Raw genomic sequence first — 18039 nt, forward strand, 5'->3', positions numbered from 1 at the left:
ACCAGCTCTCACCCTGGCTGTCCGTGTTCCCCTCCGCAGGCCATCCTGCAGGTTCAAGACAAAGAGGTCCTTGCCTCTCAGCTGCTGGTGCTGACGGGGCAGAGGCTGGCGCACGCGCTCCTGCACACCCAGGCGAGGGAAGGCAGGGAGCTGCTGGCCCGACTGTCACCCACTCTCTGCACCTGGCTGAAAGCAATGGTGAGTGCAGTGGGAAGGAGACCGCCGGGAGGTCACCGCCTGCCTCCTCAAATACCAGTTCAGGAGAAAACCTTAATTATTAGTTTACTTCGCTCCGAAGAAAAGCGTTTTTATTCAGGTGTGTATAACTGATAGATTATTTTTGTGTCCTATTTGTAGGACCCCCAGGATCTTCAAAACACAGAAGTGCCAATTGCAACGACAGCTAAACTCGTGAATAAAGTCATTGAGCTTTTACCGGAGAACCACGGGCAGTACAGTCTAGCCTTACACCTCATCGAAGCTGTGGAAGCCATAGCCATTCCTTCTCTATGACCCGTCCACGTGTGTGACTAGCACGTGAAGTAGTGCATGGTTGTTTTATATAGTCAGAGCTGGGATTTGATGGAGGGAGTCTGTCTTTTTTTTTTTTCCTTTTGTAAAATGAATTTAAAAATATGTATATTACTTTTAAAAAGTACAGTCCTGGCTCAGTTCCACTCCTTTGGTTAATACCGAAGGTAAAATATAAACAAGTATCAATTATGGCAAAATATGAACAAATATCAATGATACTATTAACTACTCATACAGATGTTTTCCTGTTTATATCTAATTCAAGCACTTAAGTAGCTTTATTGTTAAATTTTGCTATTTAAAATCGGTTATAGTTTACAGATTATGTTCTTATTATAGGATTCTATATTTCATATGCAAATGTTATTGTTCTAAGTAAATTCCAATGGTCATGTAAATACAGTCCCATCAGTAAAATTAGAGAAACGTCCCACTCACTCTCCTTTCACAACTGTTAGAAGATGCTTTTGTTACGCGCTTAATCTCTCACGGGACTGCCACCCGGAGTCCTGGAAGCTGACAGGTTCCTTTCCCAGAGGACAGCGCCCTTGCAAAGGAGTAACACAGTCAAGGTCATCGTATCCATCAGAAGGGACATTAGCTAGAACCCCTGTTCTGGTACCAAAGGACCTGCCTGTACTTGCCAAAACTGAGAATCTGAGATGTGAGCCACACACCAAAATTAATGATAACGTAAGGTAAGGCTTGCTTTTTGCCAAGATTCAAAAGCGTATCCACATCAGGTCATTGTAAAAATGTATTATCTTGTAAAACTTATGTTTAAAAAAGGGGCAAAGATGCTAAAAATTGAAGTCTAACTTTATTTTTCTTACAAATGTTTAGAAATGTCTGCTGCGGTAATGTTCTCTGTTCTGGGGAACAGTAAGAAAATGCTTCGCGACATTACAGCTTTAGCAAACCTACCTCAGAGCTGGTTGAGAGGATAAAATACAACTAACCTTGTACCCTACAGTGCCTCGAGCAGTCCAAGTGCTGAGTAATTTGAGTAAAACCCAATTAACCCAAACTCTAAAAAGTGCTTTGAGCCCTACAGACACCAAGCATTTACACTGGTGTGTCTGGAAAGTAGCCATACCGTGCAGTCAGTGGTACCTGTCATTGTTATTCGTGGTAGCTCATTGTGATAGATGACAGAGGTCGGTGTTTCTCTTCCCTGTAAGAAGCCACTCGAGCAACTGCACAGGGCTGAGGAGTATGTGCTCAGGGGCATAAACCGTCTAAGGTGAGGGCATCCCAGTGTAAATGCTCTTGAACTACAGATCACATCCAAATAGGAACACCCCTGTCTAAAACTTAGCAACTCCCGCTCCATTGAAAACCTTGGAAAAGAGCTGTGCAGGCTGTTGGGCCTGAGGAGGCGCCGGTGCAGGGCGGCCTCTGATGGGTCTCCGCTGCCCCATCCAGACGCACTCAGATGGTTTCTTGTAGCGTAGGCAGCGTCAGTCACTTGTCAGCGTCAGTCACTTGTTACGATTAGTCGAAGACTGGTTCTTCCTGTGATCTTTCTACATATTCTGAAAGTAGTCTTGGAATTATAGGCATTTTTAAAGATTCCATATCACTTTGGGGGGAAGACGAACCTAATCAGCATTTAAGCTAATAAAACTGCTTGAGCTTATTCTGGAAGGACACACAATCACGTAGAACCGTAACAAATCGAGTCTCTAGTTAGATGTGTAACCTAAGATTCGCACCCAGAATTTTAACGTTGAGTGCTGAGTTGTACGGTTAAGAAACAGTTACACAGGTTACTATTTCATCAAGGGCTTTTAAAATAAACCTGATAGCAGGAAGACAGAGCTCTGTGCAAGCAGGCCTGCTCTCCTGCACTTCACAGACACTGAGTGTGTACAGACCGATGGCAAGACCATCAGCAGATCGGTCACAAACTGCTTAACTGCAGTGGCCTGGACTGAACCCAGGGTTGCCGAGGTCTGCCTGCACAGTCTGCAACAGGAAGGGCCACAGTCAAGGAGTGAGGTTTGACACCGAGTGGCTGCTTCTGAAACAAAGGGCTTATTGCACTTACCGCAGTTACTGATGGAAGCCAATAACCAGCAGTTTTCCTAGATACACGCCTCCCCCCGCCCCCACAGCATAAAACAGGCGTGGTGGCCTGTGTTCAGTCCCGCTGTGATGCTGAAAGAACAAGCATTCACGTGATCACAGCATCTACATCACAGGCGTGTTTAGATGTAGACTCCCAAGAGCTGGGATAAATGTAGATAAAGCGGAACAAACATCAGGCTTCTAAACGCTGCCTTTCTTTGCAAAGAAAAAAACAGAAACAACAGGCTCTTCTCCATTTCACCTTCATTATAAAAATTCATCTTAGGTCAAAGTAAACACCATTACGTTTAACTAGCTTTCTTTTTATAAAAAAAAATACACGATTAATTGCAGTTTAAAACCACAAAAATCTCAGATGTAGTAATACTAAGCTTATAGGAATATGACAGACATCCAGTTAGAAGTGGCTGTGATTCATGTAATTAAGGGAAATGTTTCTCAAGTACTGACAACAGCAGGGAAAGCCCCTCAGCCTGACAGGAGTGGATCTGCTGGACTTACAGGAGTTAGATTTGGCTGAGTAGTCAGCCATCCCTGGAAAGTGGAACCAGTGGCGAGTGGTGTGTGGAGCCCTCTGTGGCCTAGCGTCATGTGCTGTAAGTACTGGTATGTATATGCAGTTCTGTATATACCGCTATTTCCTGTCTGCTCGTTGTTGTGAATTTATGTATAATAGTGAAATAAACTTCCAGCTTTCATGTTGTTTCCTCAACATTCACAAACGTAAGTACGTACCGTTAGGGTTTTTCCCTCGTCTGTGAGAAGAACAGATTCACTGATGTTTCCGTCCCAATCCAGCCCCACAGACCAGCTCCTCTAAGAGGTGGGCGTGCGCTGGCGAGGCGGAACGCAGTGCCCTTCAAACCACTCTGCGTGCATTGCACAACTTCTGCACCAACACCACTCGCTTTCCAGAATGCCTTTATTTGTAGACATTGAGAACTGGAGTACTGAGCAGGGAGATTTGTAAAATATAAAACGTCTCCTGCTCAGCACACTTGAAGGTAAGCGGACTCGGTGCCTGTGTTCTGAGCGAGTCCATCGTGGATACCCCAGTTTCCGACTGCACATGGGATTCCTGCAGGTATATACACATGGTTTTTATCCGGTGATAGGAAAAGCTTAGCATTCTGACTCCGGCGCTCACCCTCCACTCGTTGCCTAAGCGTTTCTCCCCGGGGTTGTAAACAGTCCACCGACCCGCAGCGGTCCTGCCGGGTCGTCCTGGGAGCGTCTGTCAGCGGCAGCGCGAGGCACTACTTCCCCCCGACGACGTCGGCGCACCGGGGACAGAGCGTGTCTGAGGACTCGGCGGTGTACTTCCAGCAGCGAGGGCATTTCTCTTTGGTCGTGGGCGTGACGATCACTTTATACTCAGACTCTTCCCGGATGTCACCGCCTGTGGAGGAAACATGCGTGCTTGACGGGCCACTCACCTCGCACCGCTGTTGCCATTGGTTCTGTAGGGGCTCCTTTTTGGAGCTTTCTCCTTCCTGCCGTGGGAAAGCCTGACATACGTATGAAGCCGAGACAGAATCGCACAGCTGATGGGAATGGGAGGTTAACTGATTGCTCCCCAGCTCAACTCCGGGCTCCATACCTAACTCGGGCAGGCAGCCCTCCGGCTCCCAATCTGGGATCGTTCTGGTAAGTATGTGGCTGGAAAGGCAGTGAATTTAAGAATTTTAGAAAGAGCCACGGTAGAGAGAGCTGCAGTGTCCCCGCTTTTCCTGGTTTGGACGAAAGGACACGACACCTTCCTCCACTATGAAGACCCTCAGACGTCAGACTGGCAACTAAGTTAGTGTCTAGTCGTCGCACCAAGACCGGACGTCAGCGTCGGGGGAAGCAAGCTGAGCAGAGGCCTCACTGCGTGGTCCGTGCTGCCTAGAAGCCAGCGCGTCCTGCCGGGACCTGAGCCGTGGAGGAAGGACGGGCAGCACCCCCTTCCCGGCACGTCTGCACCTTCTCCTCTGCCGACGTCCGTCTCCACGTCCATCAGTGAGCAGGAGTGAGGCTGACAGACACCTCACTCGGGAATGGGTTCCATAGAACTTCTTCCCCTCCTGGACAGCTGAGTGCTGGTGTCATTTGGGGTCTGCCCCGGACATCTTAGAGTCAACGCGGGAAGGGTGGGCAGGGCCGGCAGCACTCAATTCCGGATATTAGAGGACAAGGGGACACAGAGGCCAAATGGGAGTGAGGGTGCTGACGGCCACTGTGTCAGGACAGAAGGAACCCCCTTCCGCCCCTGGCACTGCGTCCCCAAGCTCGTCGGGTGGGACACTGTCCAGAGCTGTTGAGGAACCAGCCAGTCCCCATGGGAGGTGCCTTCAGAGCACAGGCGCCACTGGACGCCAGTCCGTGCTCCAGGTCCCGCTCGTCCTCCCTCCTCCCTCCTCACCTTCCAGGTTGATCAGGAACGTCCCTCGAAGCTCGGTGGCATCCGAAGGCATGGCGGGCGGGTCCTGGGGGAGGAGCGTGGTCTGGGAAGCCATCATGAGCTCGTTCAGCTGGGAGGTGCTGGACGTCTCCTCCGCCTGCAGCATCTGGCAGTGAGCACGGGAGAGTCACTGAGCTCGGTGTCATGTAAGCTGAGGACGGACACTGCGTGTTCGTGAGAAACCTGTACTGCTGCCCCCTGACACTACTCCACTAAAACACGTCAGTCCTTACTAGTGTGAAAGGTTGGAACGGAAACGTCCAATCAAACGGGGATGCAGGCTCCAAGAGTCCAGCTCTCAGCCCCTCGGGTGCCACCCTGCATCGTGCTGCTGCCCGTAGGCGCGGGGTTAGGGCACCACCTGACACTAACTGGGGTGAATGATGCCCACGTCACGTTTTTCATTGTGATTTTGATCTTCAAAATGCCCGTGAGCTAACGGACACTCCTTTTAAAAAGCTCATGAGAAAACAGGAGATTCAAAGAGATTAATTTGGTTTTAACAAATCATGTGGTTAGTAATTGACAGAACCAGGACTTAATCTGACAGCTCTTAGTGTAATTCCCAAGGAAAATATAGTCACGTTTTTTCCAATATAAATGATCCAAACCAGCTGTATTTTCAGCTTATCACTCAGAGCTACTGAATCAAAGGACACATGACACGTAGGGACAAACCCAGTCCGACTGTGGCCGCGGCCGGGTCAGCATCAGCAGCCCCATCTCCTCACTCGTAAAATGAAGGAGCCAGAACTTCCCAACCATAGAATGTGGGTCTATTCTCAATTCTCTATTCTGACTGACAAGCTCATCTACTAGCGACTTCAAGCCTCAGTTCTTGATCAAGTACAACTTAAAAAATTCAAACTGAGCTTACCAACCATATAAGATGGTCATTTTTTAGAAAACTGGACAGAACTTTGGAGATAAAAATAGGGTAAATGTTCTGAGATCACATGAGAATCTGCTGGAACAAATGATCTTTTTCCCAGAATTCAAGAAAAAAATGGAAATCTTGTTTGCTTTTTAAGAACCCAAATCTTGTTTTGGATTTGTTTTGAATCTGATCCACGTTAACACAAAACTCCGATTTTTGTGTATTCTTATGCCACTGCCCTGAATTTACATGTCATGTCATCTCAATAGCCCTGAGGGCTTGCATTTCAAGTGAAAATACCTTCCCTGTCCCAATATACAGATTTTTAAAAAACAAATTTCCAGTGAAACTGTGATCCTAACAGCATTTCAAAAGCTGGTGCTCGGCTGCATTCTTGCCCGGGATGCTCCTGAGGAAGGCGTCCCTCATGGCGCACGCGCTCTCCATCGCCTCCTCCAGCCCGGGATGCTCCTGAGGAAGGCGTCCCTCATGGCGCACGCGCTCTCCATCGCCTCCTCCAGCCCCGGCTTCTTCCAGACGGAGCTGGTGGCGATCCACCCCGTGCGAAAAACGCTCTTGGGCTCTTAACAAACACACACACTAATTTGCATCTACTCTAGACTGCCCACAAGGCTCTAACCACTAAATGTTTACTGCTCACGGGAATAAGGTGGCCATGGGAGGAAATATTACGGAGCTATCCTGGTTACCAGACATTTATTTATGTGAACATTTGGAGATCACGCTCAATTTAAACAAAGGATAAAACATATAGTGAGATCTCAAAGAAACGCCGAAACCGGTTTGGCTCAGTGGATAGAGCGTCGGCCTGCGGACTGAAGGGTCCCGGGTTCGATTCCGGTCAAGGGCATGTACCTTGGTTGCGGGCACATCCCCAGTAGGAGATGTGCAGGAGGCGGCTGATCGATGTTTCTCTCATCATCGATGTTTCTAACTCTCTATCTCTCTCCCTTCCTCTCTGTAAAAAATCAATAAAATATATTTAAAAAAAAAAAAAAAGATCTCAAAGAAAAAAAGATGCCTAGAAGCAAAGAGAACTATCCAATAGTAACAGTAGTTTTTTGGGGGGTAGTCAGATTTATAGTTTCTGATTTTCCTCTAAGTTTAATCCAATCAGAGGAAAAAAGCTTATAAAAAACACTATACTTCGTTGTGATAAAATTTAATGTTTCTGACCTTTATAAATATGAAAGGGAAAGTGATTTCTCAATGTCATTGAGCTACTAACATTTCAGAAAGCACGTCCAGGCCCCTCTAAAGCCCCCCGACCCCTCCACAACAGGTGCCGAGGGACTAGGTGTGCCACCCCCATCACTCACTCAGGGGGGTCAGGGCCCTTAGGTGAGGGCCTGCCATCAGCAGTCACACCCTCATCAGCACCTTTGTCATTTAGGGAGCAAGTCGCTGCCCTTACCTTTCAGGTAAGGCACGTGCTGGAACACCTCTTCAGCCAAGTGAGGAAGGATGGGCGCGAACGAGCGGACGATGACGTCCAGAATTTCCGCCAGCGCAGTCTGGCATGAGCGGCGCTTGGGGTCACTCGCCTTTTCACAATACAGCCTGCACAGGACAGCTTACTCAGCAGCTGGCCACACTGGCTGCCAACACGACCTGTCTCGGGTCCAGCTCATGCTTACAGCGGCTAATTCATGGGTCTAATCCCCTTCGAATTCAAGAGTAAGACCCTCTGTCCCAGGTCTCCCCTAACACCCTCCCCTGCGCTCTCCTCCTCCCAGTGTGCCCACCGCCTCAAAACCTCTCAGCAGCTCTGCACCTCCAACTCCCTTCTACAGGTGATAGGGCCTGGGCTACTGCGTTAAAGGACAACCCAACTAGTAAGTTACCTGGGGTCTTTGAATGTGGCCCCTACAAGGCTGCCTGCCCTTGCGCTTTACTAACTCCCAGAGACAAGCATCATGTTCCTGACCTCACAGAGCAGCTACTGCTGAGCGCTGCATCACACACAGCACCGAGCACGTGACCGTGTTCTTTCTTTCACTGTCATAACCACACGGAGGTGGCGTCAGCCGCCCCGAATCACAAAGCCAGGAAGAGGCAGCCTTCACTCTAGAATCCACCTTGGTAACCGCCCAGCTGCCCACGTGCTCACCCCGGGATGCCCAGCCCTTGCCAAGCAGAACAGACAAGCAACCCTTGATTACGTGACTGCTCAGCCGTACATACCTGTCTTTGATTATGCTGAAGTAAAAGTTGGAAAGTTCTCTGGTGTAAAAGGCTTGTAACAGCCGAATAACTTTTCCAAAATCGTACTGTTTATATGAATCGGTGATCTAGGGAACAAAGGCAGAAACATTGGCATGCTGGGATACGCAAAGGGAAGTGCAGGTCGTCATTAGCAAAAGGTGTTCCTTCTGGAAGTATGTTTCAAAGGCGGACAAATACAAGACAGGCGATATGCAGAGGCTCTTGGCTGAGGGGTTTCCCAAGCATCACTATGGTTCCAACTCCACTGGTTCAGAAAACACTGAGCCGTCTGTTCTGGAAATGACAACACTCAGCGAAGGGAAGGACCCGGTCTTAAATGCTGAAACCACTGACAACAGCAGAGAGTGGTTACCACTGCTGCCCCATTTAGGCCTAGAAGTGAAATTGGCCAAAAATCTGACCTCAGAGTGCCTGGAGGCAGCCACATTTCCAGCTTCTGATTAAACACGAACTGTCTGTTTACATACAAACGATACGATATCTTATGAAACACAGCAATCCTCATTTCAGTTATTTCTAGACAGTGAGGGGTGTGTCTACAGGTAAACAGATGCAAGTCTACCCCTTTCTGTCGTAGAAACAGGAAGAAATAGACAGCTGATGTGGGGAGAAAAGGTGGTTTGAGGAGATACCTGGGCCTATTGGAAAGAGGTCGTAAGACGTAAGACCTCAGGTCAAGTGGGGTTTATCAAGGGTAACTTTTCTCAGGGCCGTAGATACAATTTCTAGCAATTTCCCTGCTGCGCCTCGGATTTCACCACATAAGTGCTGGTGTTCCCACTTCCCAAAGGCCGACCGGCGCCCACTCACCTTGCTGGCCAAGTCCTGCAGCAAGTGCAGCACGTACTGGTCTAGGACGTACATCTTGTTCACGGGGATGGAATCTGTCTCCGGGTTGAAACCAGCCACGTTTCCCAAGAGAAAGCGGAGTGTGTTCCTAAGCTATTGAAAACAATAAAAAAAAAGTCTGAGGTTTTTACGCTCTTCCTGAAAAGGTCTCTTATTTCTATTTCTCTGCAATTAGGTTTTATCCAACTCATGTTCTTTTCTTTATGGGCTATTTTTTAAATAACAGTCCTAAGTAAGACTGCAAAAAACATGAAACTCATTGTAAGAGCCCAGTTACAGAAACCATCACTAAGGTACAGTGAGCATGTGCCTTTTAAATAAGGGGAAACAGTATCTTCAATGTCCAGACTAGAGTCTCCTTAATGAAGAAATAAGCTGCGCTGTGGTCAGCGCCTGTGTAAGCCTATCTTATGTAACATGGGTTAAGCGGGGCCTTAGGGGACTGTTCGTTTGCTGCAGGAATCGATTCTGTATGGGAGGTTCAGCATACTTGCTGCATTGTCTCGGCAGATGCTATTTTTGTTTACAATGTTAACATGCCTGTCAGCAAAAATGGGTGGGTTTTCAAATAAAATGCAGCCTCCCCCAAAAATATTAGCACAATTTCACGTATTATGCTATATATTTAATAATAAAAAGACTGTATAAAATTATTACTGATTTGTTAAACAAATCATATAGGATATTTGTAAATGCTCATCAGATTTGCAGTGCCTCTGTTTTTAAAATAATGGTCTGGTAAATGTTTCACGGGGCAACAGGACGCAAGGAGCTCTGACCTTGGAGATGTCCTCTCGGGCGGCATTCAGTGCAGAGGGACCCAGTGTCACCTCAGTGAAGACGTTGGACTCGGCGACCCACCAGCGAAGGACGTCAGCACCATAAGGAGGCTCTTTGCTTTGATCCTTTTCATTGAGGGAAAAACACATACAAACATAAACATGGCTTCCATTCCCGTTCCAAGCAGGTGAACAAGCCTTCCTGGTATTCCTACGCCCAAAGGTTTGAGCACAGGTGAGCGTACAGACACCTGCACTGGAATGAAAGGAGGGCTACACTCAGGAGTCAGGCTGCCTCTGAAACAGCACAGGAAAAGGGAGTGTCCCCCACAGTCCTGTGTACCATGCAGACGCTGACACACCGCTTCCCCGGTCACGGCGGCTGCCCAGACCCAGAGCCGCGCCCGGATGTCTCCGGGACGGAGGGAAGGGCTGCTTTCCCTCTCAATGTTCCCTAGCAACTCTGTACACAGGGAAATGACTGCTGGCCATTAGGAGGGCAGTAAAAGGCCAAAGGAACAACAGTCCGTGATTTCTCTTATGCAAACAACTTCAAAATTAACCAAATTATCAGCAAGCCCAGATTTCATGTTCATTAATGGTGTGCTTTAAAGAGCAGAATTTCCAAGAATAATGAAACATGCATTTAGAAGTGGCAATTTCATTTTTTTCTTAGATTATTTCCATTTAAATGTAAAATTGCAGTTCAGAGCTCAGACAATTAAAAAAGGGGTAGCAGGGTTCAGGACCTACCTAAAGATTCAGACCAGAAATGGGTCTAAAAGGGCCGAAATCCAAGCCCTTCCCTTTTTCTTTAAAATCTTATTATTTAAGAGTCTAGTTTTAGGACACAGTAAGGCATCTGCTATTCATATAAAAGATGGGTTCGTTTTTTTAACACTGAAGTGACTACATGAAGGTTCTGGAGCCTTAAAACCAATATAAAAGGAATGTTGAAAAGCCACCTACTTGTCCTCCATTGATGACAACATCAGGATCAATGACATTCCCTAGAGACTTGGACATCTTCTCTCCCTTTTCTCCAAGGGTGAACCCATGGACCACCACCGTCCTGAGAAGGCAAATCGGCTGTTATAATAACCATAATAACAATTATCACGATCATTTTGAAGGTGACCTATCGCTTTAAAAGAGTATCTTCGTTTAACACAAAAATGGGGTTTTTCTTGACAGATTATGTAGGAGAGCTTTTCTTGAAAGTCCAATTTCAGCAGCTCATTTATCATGATTGTTAAATAGTAAGCTCTCTACTTATACACAGAAACGTTCTTGATGTTTATGTTCCCTAAATAAGGGAACGTAAATACGTTTCCTGAGCATCTATTATGTGCTGGTTTTGATCATTAAAACTAACCGGGAAAAAGTATGTTTTTAAAAGAGCAGATTATTACTTCCAATTATCTTGAAAAAGGCAATTTAAGAAAAAAATACCTGCTGTTCTATTGGCTTAGAAAAGTATGTTATATAAGAAGCAAACATTTAAATTTGCTGGAATGGGTTTTCATAGTAAGATAGCAACAGTGTTATTAAGCTCTTTCAGAATATTTCTGATTAGAACCTCTATACACATATTTGTACAAACAAAAGCAATTACCTATAACTATGAATCCCTAATTTAATAAACCTCCTAATGGGATTGTTCAGTACAGTGGCCACTTCTGGAGATTACGAATGTAAGGACATCTGAGCCCAGGCTGCCTTCGATCAACCTAGGACGCCCTTGTCTCCGTCCCTCTGAGTGGAGTCCGACCACATTGGAGGCCTCGCTCTCCGCAGGTCTCCCTGTTCTCCGGTCAGTGCCGAGTCCCATATCAGTGACCAGACTTTTCTGCATTGTTACCTCCTTCCTCTCTCTCTCTTCTCTCATGAGACGAGACTGCGAGCTCATGAAAGGCGGTGTTTGGCACAGGCTTCTTACACTGGCAAGACCCAGCAGAAGCAAAGCGTGCGGTGTGTTCAGTTGGGGTGTAATACTCACCTAAAAGGGGCTCTTTTCCTCACAGCCACACTTGTTAACAAGGAAGACTGAAACCAACCGCCAAGCTGGTCTTTTCCTTCCAAGTATAAGTCTGCTCTTTGGTCCGTACCTCAAAACAAGCATTGACAAGTACGGAAATGTCATTGTAATAGGAAAACAAACATGTATCTATATCCAAGCACTGAAAGGATAGAGTGATCACATTGTTTATTTCCAGGGTCTGCAGTAACCAATGGCTGTTACCCTCACTGCCAATTTATTAATCCAGATGAAGAAAATACACCTTGCGTATGAACTCCCAAACCATAGGTAATTAACGTTATAGGTTAATTCACTTGATGTGCACTGTAACTCGGTAAGGCAGGTATTACTATCATCCCCACTTTACAGATGAGGAGGGTGAGACCCTGAGAGGTTTTACTACTTGAACAAGGTCATGCAGATAAGCAGCAGTGACAGATAAGGGTAGGGTCCTGAACCTAGACAATCTGGAGTACCTGTGCTCAACCAAGACATTTAATCAGAAAAAAAAAGAACTCTTGATAAAGGGCAAATTATTAACTTCTAATTTGACAGTGGCCCGGTAAAAAGATGGGCAAACTATAAAAAAGCCACATGAGCCAAAGGCTGGGGTAGGAGATAAGGGGGTGTGGTGGTTGGGATGAATGGTAAAACACAGGATTTTTAGGGCATTGAAAATACTCTGTATGACCCTATCATGATGGACACGTATCATTACACATTAGTTCAAACCCCAGAATCTACATCAGCAAAGGTAACCCTGCTGTCACCCGTGGACTCTGGGTGGTGATGTGTCCATGTAGTTCACCCACGGTAACACATGTGCCATCAGGTGGGGGATGTTGATGGGGAGGCTGAGGGGGAGGGGGGACAAAGGGTACGGGACTCTGTGCTCGACACTCCATCTTGTAGTGAACCTGAACCTGCTCCAAAAAATTAATCTACTTAAAATTTAAAAATAATTCATGTTATTGTTTTTTTTTTAAATCACTGCAATAATTAATTCCTTTAATGTTTAAAGAATGTTTTAGAAATATAGGTATGATTTATTACCTATATAAGATTCACTTAAAAATACTAGTCCCTTTCAGGAAGTTTCAAGTTTCCATTTCTTCAGTTCTATTACCTTGAACTCACAATGAAACCCGCACTTGACCTGGTGTTAAAATTGATAAGCCAAATCTCTTTCACTGCTATAAAATCTGTCAGCAAAAGTAAAACCATATGCCATGTAACCATGTAATCACCAAATTTCTCTCATTAAACATTAGCAGGTACTAATGAAGTCTGGTAGCTAAAATTTAGCTCAAAATCAGGCTGAATTATTTTTCAATAATGTCCTCTCAAGGAAATACGCAGACGTAGGCAATAAGTCATTTCACATTGGACTTGATACCAACCACTTGAGAAAGAGACGTACAACAAGCCTTCTCAGGAAAAGTAGGTGACTTCCTTCTTATGGGTTTTTTAAGGCAAGTCACCCTCACTTTATGGCCTTTTCAACTATGAATTCGCCTAGTATCTTGACTCCCACTTCATGTGTAATGCCTATCTTTTCAAGTTTGTTGGTTTTTTTGGTCATAAAAGAATAAAAGGAAAGAAAATAGGTAAAATATAAACCAATTAATCTAATTCTTATTGACTAATCTCATAAGATTATTTTGTTTACTTTTTTTTGAGGAGGAGGAATATAAGATCTGAGTGAAAAAGCAGAAAACTACAGTCTAAAATTAGACTTATTATCATAATGGTAGTTTATATTCTGGCAGCGTCCTATGCATGCAACATACATCTTTAAATAACAAATTAATTTTCTTCCTTTGAATTAATTACCCAAATGTGACAGGGAAGAAAAACATGGTTTGCTAATCAGGTGCATTTTTAGCATAAGTTTCATTTAATAAAGTATTTCTGCCATAAATATTTGGTTCAGAACATCACAAACTAGAAACTGAATGACTAAACGCCATCAGCACCACGGACAGCGGCACGGGGTGGGGGGGTCTTAACGGCGTCCCCCGCTCTGTAACCCAGGCAATGACCAGGTATAATTGGCACGCGATGATGCGCTTGGTGATGTAAAACCACGTCAGGAATTAAAAAGCACCAACGCTAGCAGCAGCAATTCTCACCAAAGCCGAAGCAGTTAGTGAACTCTGAAATGTACTACATGAGCACTAGGTCACGTTTTCTCTTAAATACAGTGGGAGAAACTTACGAAATACTAATTCTGAAAATTCTTACATAAAAAAATATAAAACTGTATTAATGTAACTTATACTTGGCCATGTTACTCTGTGTATTTTAGCTGTAATATAGAGTAAAAATGAATTTACATGCATTTTGCTTTTCCAATTTCCTAAGCTAAAAGGCCAAGTGCAGGAATGGTTCCCCTACTGGATCCATACTGCTGTCCTCCCCCTACTGAGGCCTCGAGCCAGAGCATGCCGCCGGGAAAACCTGAGGACAATCCCCTCCCATCCCTTTAACAACGGCCTATGCACAGACAAGCCATTTCCCCACACTCCCTTGTTCCCGAAAGCAAACAGGGCCTCTTGGGCCAAAGCCGGCCCTTCGGAGCAGTGCAAGCACCTGCTTGAGCTGCCACTGCTCCCCGGGCACCTCATCCCGTCTCCTCCCTCCCAGGGACGACCAGCCGCATACTTCGCTTTATCTCGAACTTTCCACTGAGTATCCCCAAGGACATTCTCCCCCAGCAACTGGACACATCCTCTGATGTGCACCTCCTCCTGCTCACCTAGTTCCTGCCCCATCGCTCCTTTCCCTTCAGCCAGTGAGTCACAGACTCACCCTAACTAGGAGTAAGTGTAAAAGTAGTCAGTTGTTCATACTGGGGGGAGGAGGGGCATGTAGTAGAGAAGGAGGAGAACTGAGAACCAGGTACTGAGTCCCAGAGCCTGACTCTAGGTTATGTGACCAGCCCCTAACTGGCCTCTAATTCAGTCTCACTGCCTCTCCTGAAAAATGCTGGGCAGACCGTTTCCATGATGTCCACACTTTCTGTTATAGAACCGGGTGCCTCGGGGTGGCCAGGTGGGCCGGGGAGGCTAAAAGAGGGAGAAAACCCCCATTTTTCTCTATCTCATGTATTGAGGTTCCGTATAAAATTTCATTTGGAAAAACAAAAACGAAGTGTACAAATCCTCAGATTGAATGATCTCCAAAGGTCCTTCCGATCTCAGATTACATTTGAGCAGATCTTGCAAGTAAAGCAAGAGGAATCCTGGCTATAGATTTCTGCTAAGTACCGTCTGCATAGTCTCAAAACTGCCTGACGGGTGTGTAGACTCCGATGTAAATCACCTGGAAGCACACAGGCCCAGGAGGTTCCACTGTCAAACCAGATGTCCAGGATGTCCCGGCCCGGCTCGTACTCCAAGGCGTCGGGACCACCGACCTGAGGAGATAGGTAAGAAGAGCACTTGAGTTTCACCAGAAATGCACACGAGAAATCCCCGAAAGTCCAAAGGACATGAAATGCTTGCAACTGTTACCCTCACATTTTCACATTAAATTTAAAACACTTAAAAACATTTCACAATTACAACAACTCACTCATTTGCAGGCCAAAATTAGTAAGGCCACCTGATTTACACACGTATTCATGTAAATATAAAACTGTTTGTAATGTTGCTTTTGTTTTTATTTTCTCGAGATTATCTTCCAGTTCGGATATTTGGTGTGTGATGCCATTGGTTCCCCCTAATTCAGATCCTACGAAGTCCTGGTATACTCATGCCAGTCCCTGTTCTCGCAATTACAGCTACTTAAGCAAGTCCATTAAAACTCTGGCCCTCAATGAGATGACAAAAACCCTCACCCCTCAGCTATATTAAATACCAAGCTCTCTAGCTAAACAAACACGTCTCCTCTCCACGCACTGACTTCTATTTACAGTGAATAGCTCCTTCACTTTACATCAAGCGTGTCGAGCTCGTGGCCCGCCGGCAGCGTTTGACATGCTTGCTTTACGTGAGAATGTACCTACTTTTTTTTTTTAATATATTTTATTGATTTTTTACAGAGAGGAGGGGAGAGAGATAGAGAGTTAGAAACATCGATGAGAGAGAAACATCGACCAGCTGCCTCCTGCACATCTCCCACTGGGGATGTGCCCGCAACCCAGGTACATGCCCTTGACCGGAATCGAACCCGGGACCTTTCAGTCCGCAGGCCGACGCTCTATCCACTGAGCCAAACCGGTTTCGGCTGTACCTACTTTTTAATTCCCAAGACTCTCTTCTGTTGCCGGTAAGGCATGCAATGCACACAGAGGCTGGTGGCTGACAAGGGAACTTTACCTGAGACAAGACTTCCTTCGGAAGGAGCTGCTCGGGGGGGAGAGTCCACCACACATCGCTGCCATGCTGCTCCACCAGCTTAGCAATGTGCTCGATGGTCTGGCTGGTTTACGGGGACAAGACAGAGTTGTTCCGTTAACTGCTGTGATTAATACCAACATTTTAAATGTTTTAAAAAGTAATATCTTTCCTATCGCAGGATATTTTCCTATCCTTTCCCCCAAACTTTAGTGCAGCGGTTCTCAACCTGTGGGTCGAACGACCCTTTCACAGGGGTCGCCTAAGACCATCGGAAAACACATGTATAATTACATATTGTTTTTGTGGTTAATCACTATGCTTTAATTATGTTCAATTTGTAACAATGAAATTGGGGGTCACCACAACATGAGGAACTGTATTACAGGGTCGCGGCATTAGGAAGGTTGAGAACCACTGCTTTAATGGTATTCTCTTCAATTACTTGCTCACTCGGCTGCTGCTATCATCTTAAATATAAATAATATCAATATATCTCAAAAATAATATTAAATCATATGGATCCCTTAAAAGAAAAAAACTTTTCCTATTTCAGTTATTCATTTCCCTATTTCTATCCATCTATTTCCTATTCAAGCACTTATATTCAAAACCTCTTAGTTACCCACCCACCCCCCATTTCTGCCTCAAAGCAACACATCCTGACAGTCCTACCTTTGAAATATTGCTCCAACTTGTCCTTGATCTAATACTGAATTCGTGCAAGCTCACTGCCACGATTCTAGATGGATGCAATGGCCTCACTTCTCCCCAGTTCTCATCCCTTGAATGTCACCATACAGCTCTGAGAGAACCACACTCCTGAAACGGCCTCACCAACCCCTCAGACACTCCCTGCCCATCACAGCTCACAGGCCCGAGTCCAAGTCCATGTGCACGGGCAGCGCCACACCAGAACATCCCCAACACCGGGACGCCCCCTTAGACAACAGATACCCAGGCTGCCATCCTGACCCTGCCACTTTTTATAGAGACCGCGCTCAAGCACTAACACACCTCTAAGTCCTGGGTGACCTCTGTATTGCAAATAATAACCTTCATTTGTTCAAAACTATCTACTGAGCACCTCCAATGTCTTGGACAGTGTTCTGAGCACCGGAGACAAAGCAGTTGAGGCAGGTAGATGCCTGCCCTGATGACCTTCCATGCCAGTGATCCTACGTACTTCCTCAGGACGCCTGCAAACCGCCTGAGCCGAGCCACGGACCACTCAGCACCGTGCCTAACACCCAGCAGAAAGCCAGTAAGTGCAGAGGAAGTGAAAACTGAAATTGACCATATCTTTGGGGAGATACAGTTATAAATTATTTAAAAATCAAACTCAGGGGGAAATGTATACTAAATTTTCTCACAGGAACAGCATACTTTTAACTTATTATCACAGCTTTATGGACTTTACAACTTCCTCTAGTGGCTTTTCACCGAGTCGCAGTATATATCATGGTCAAGAGCATGGACCCTGGACCCAGACATCTTTGGGTAATTCCTGGTTCTATCACTGTCTAGCATGTGGCCCCGGGCAAAGCACGTAACGTTTCTGTACCTTGGTTTGTGAAATGCAAATAATAAGAGTATCATTAAGCAAGCTATCACAGATCCTAATCAAGCTTATATATAAAATGCCTGGACCAATGTCTGGTACCCCCTAGTAAGAAGTAGAGAAGCTGTAGCTATTATTCAAACTGATTCTCTGAAAGTCGGGTAAATTTAGACAGTTCATTTTGTTACCAAAACACACACCCACATTAACAGTTAAATTAATTAAAATAAAGACACTAAAGCCGACTTTTCTGTTATCCTCCTTTCTTCCACATCCATCAGCACAAGTAATTAACTAT

At 45.7% G+C, this 18039-nt stretch overlaps 2 protein-coding genes across 2 annotated transcripts in view; one reads left to right on the forward strand and one right to left on the reverse strand.

Moving 5' to 3' along the window:
* RAB3GAP2 (RAB3 GTPase activating non-catalytic protein subunit 2) overlaps positions 1-1341 on the forward strand; it is a 56808-nt gene extending 55467 nt beyond the window's left edge. Inside the window, exons 34-35 of the mRNA XM_006094305.3 lie at positions 40-198; positions 358-1341. Of these exons, the coding sequence (XP_006094367.1) occupies positions 40-198; positions 358-513 (315 nt within the window). The 3' untranslated portion in view covers positions 514-1341. The remainder of the gene's footprint in view (positions 1-39; positions 199-357) is intronic.
* Positions 1342-3529: 2188 nt separating this feature from the next.
* IARS2 (isoleucyl-tRNA synthetase 2, mitochondrial) overlaps positions 3530-18039 on the reverse strand; it is a 34662-nt gene continuing 20152 nt past the window's right edge. The window contains exons 13-24 of the mRNA XM_023758596.1: positions 16163-16265; positions 15165-15258; positions 11820-11928; positions 10790-10892; positions 9821-9946; positions 9003-9134; positions 8151-8257; positions 7381-7526; positions 6458-6528; positions 6308-6395; positions 5030-5194; positions 3530-4024 (exon numbers count right to left, since the gene is read on the reverse strand). Coding sequence (XP_023614364.1) covers positions 3882-4024; positions 5030-5194; positions 6308-6395; positions 6458-6528; positions 7381-7526; positions 8151-8257; positions 9003-9134; positions 9821-9946; positions 10790-10892; positions 11820-11928; positions 15165-15258; positions 16163-16265 — 1387 coding nt within the window. The 3' untranslated portion in view covers positions 3530-3881. The remainder of the gene's footprint in view (positions 4025-5029; positions 5195-6307; positions 6396-6457; positions 6529-7380; positions 7527-8150; positions 8258-9002; positions 9135-9820; positions 9947-10789; positions 10893-11819; positions 11929-15164; positions 15259-16162; positions 16266-18039) is intronic.

The sequence above is a fragment of the Myotis lucifugus genome, unplaced genomic scaffold (assembly GCF_000147115.1).
Source record: "Myotis lucifugus unplaced genomic scaffold, Myoluc2.0 scaffold_133, whole genome shotgun sequence".
Lineage (NCBI taxonomy): Eukaryota > Metazoa > Chordata > Mammalia > Chiroptera > Vespertilionidae > Myotis > Myotis lucifugus.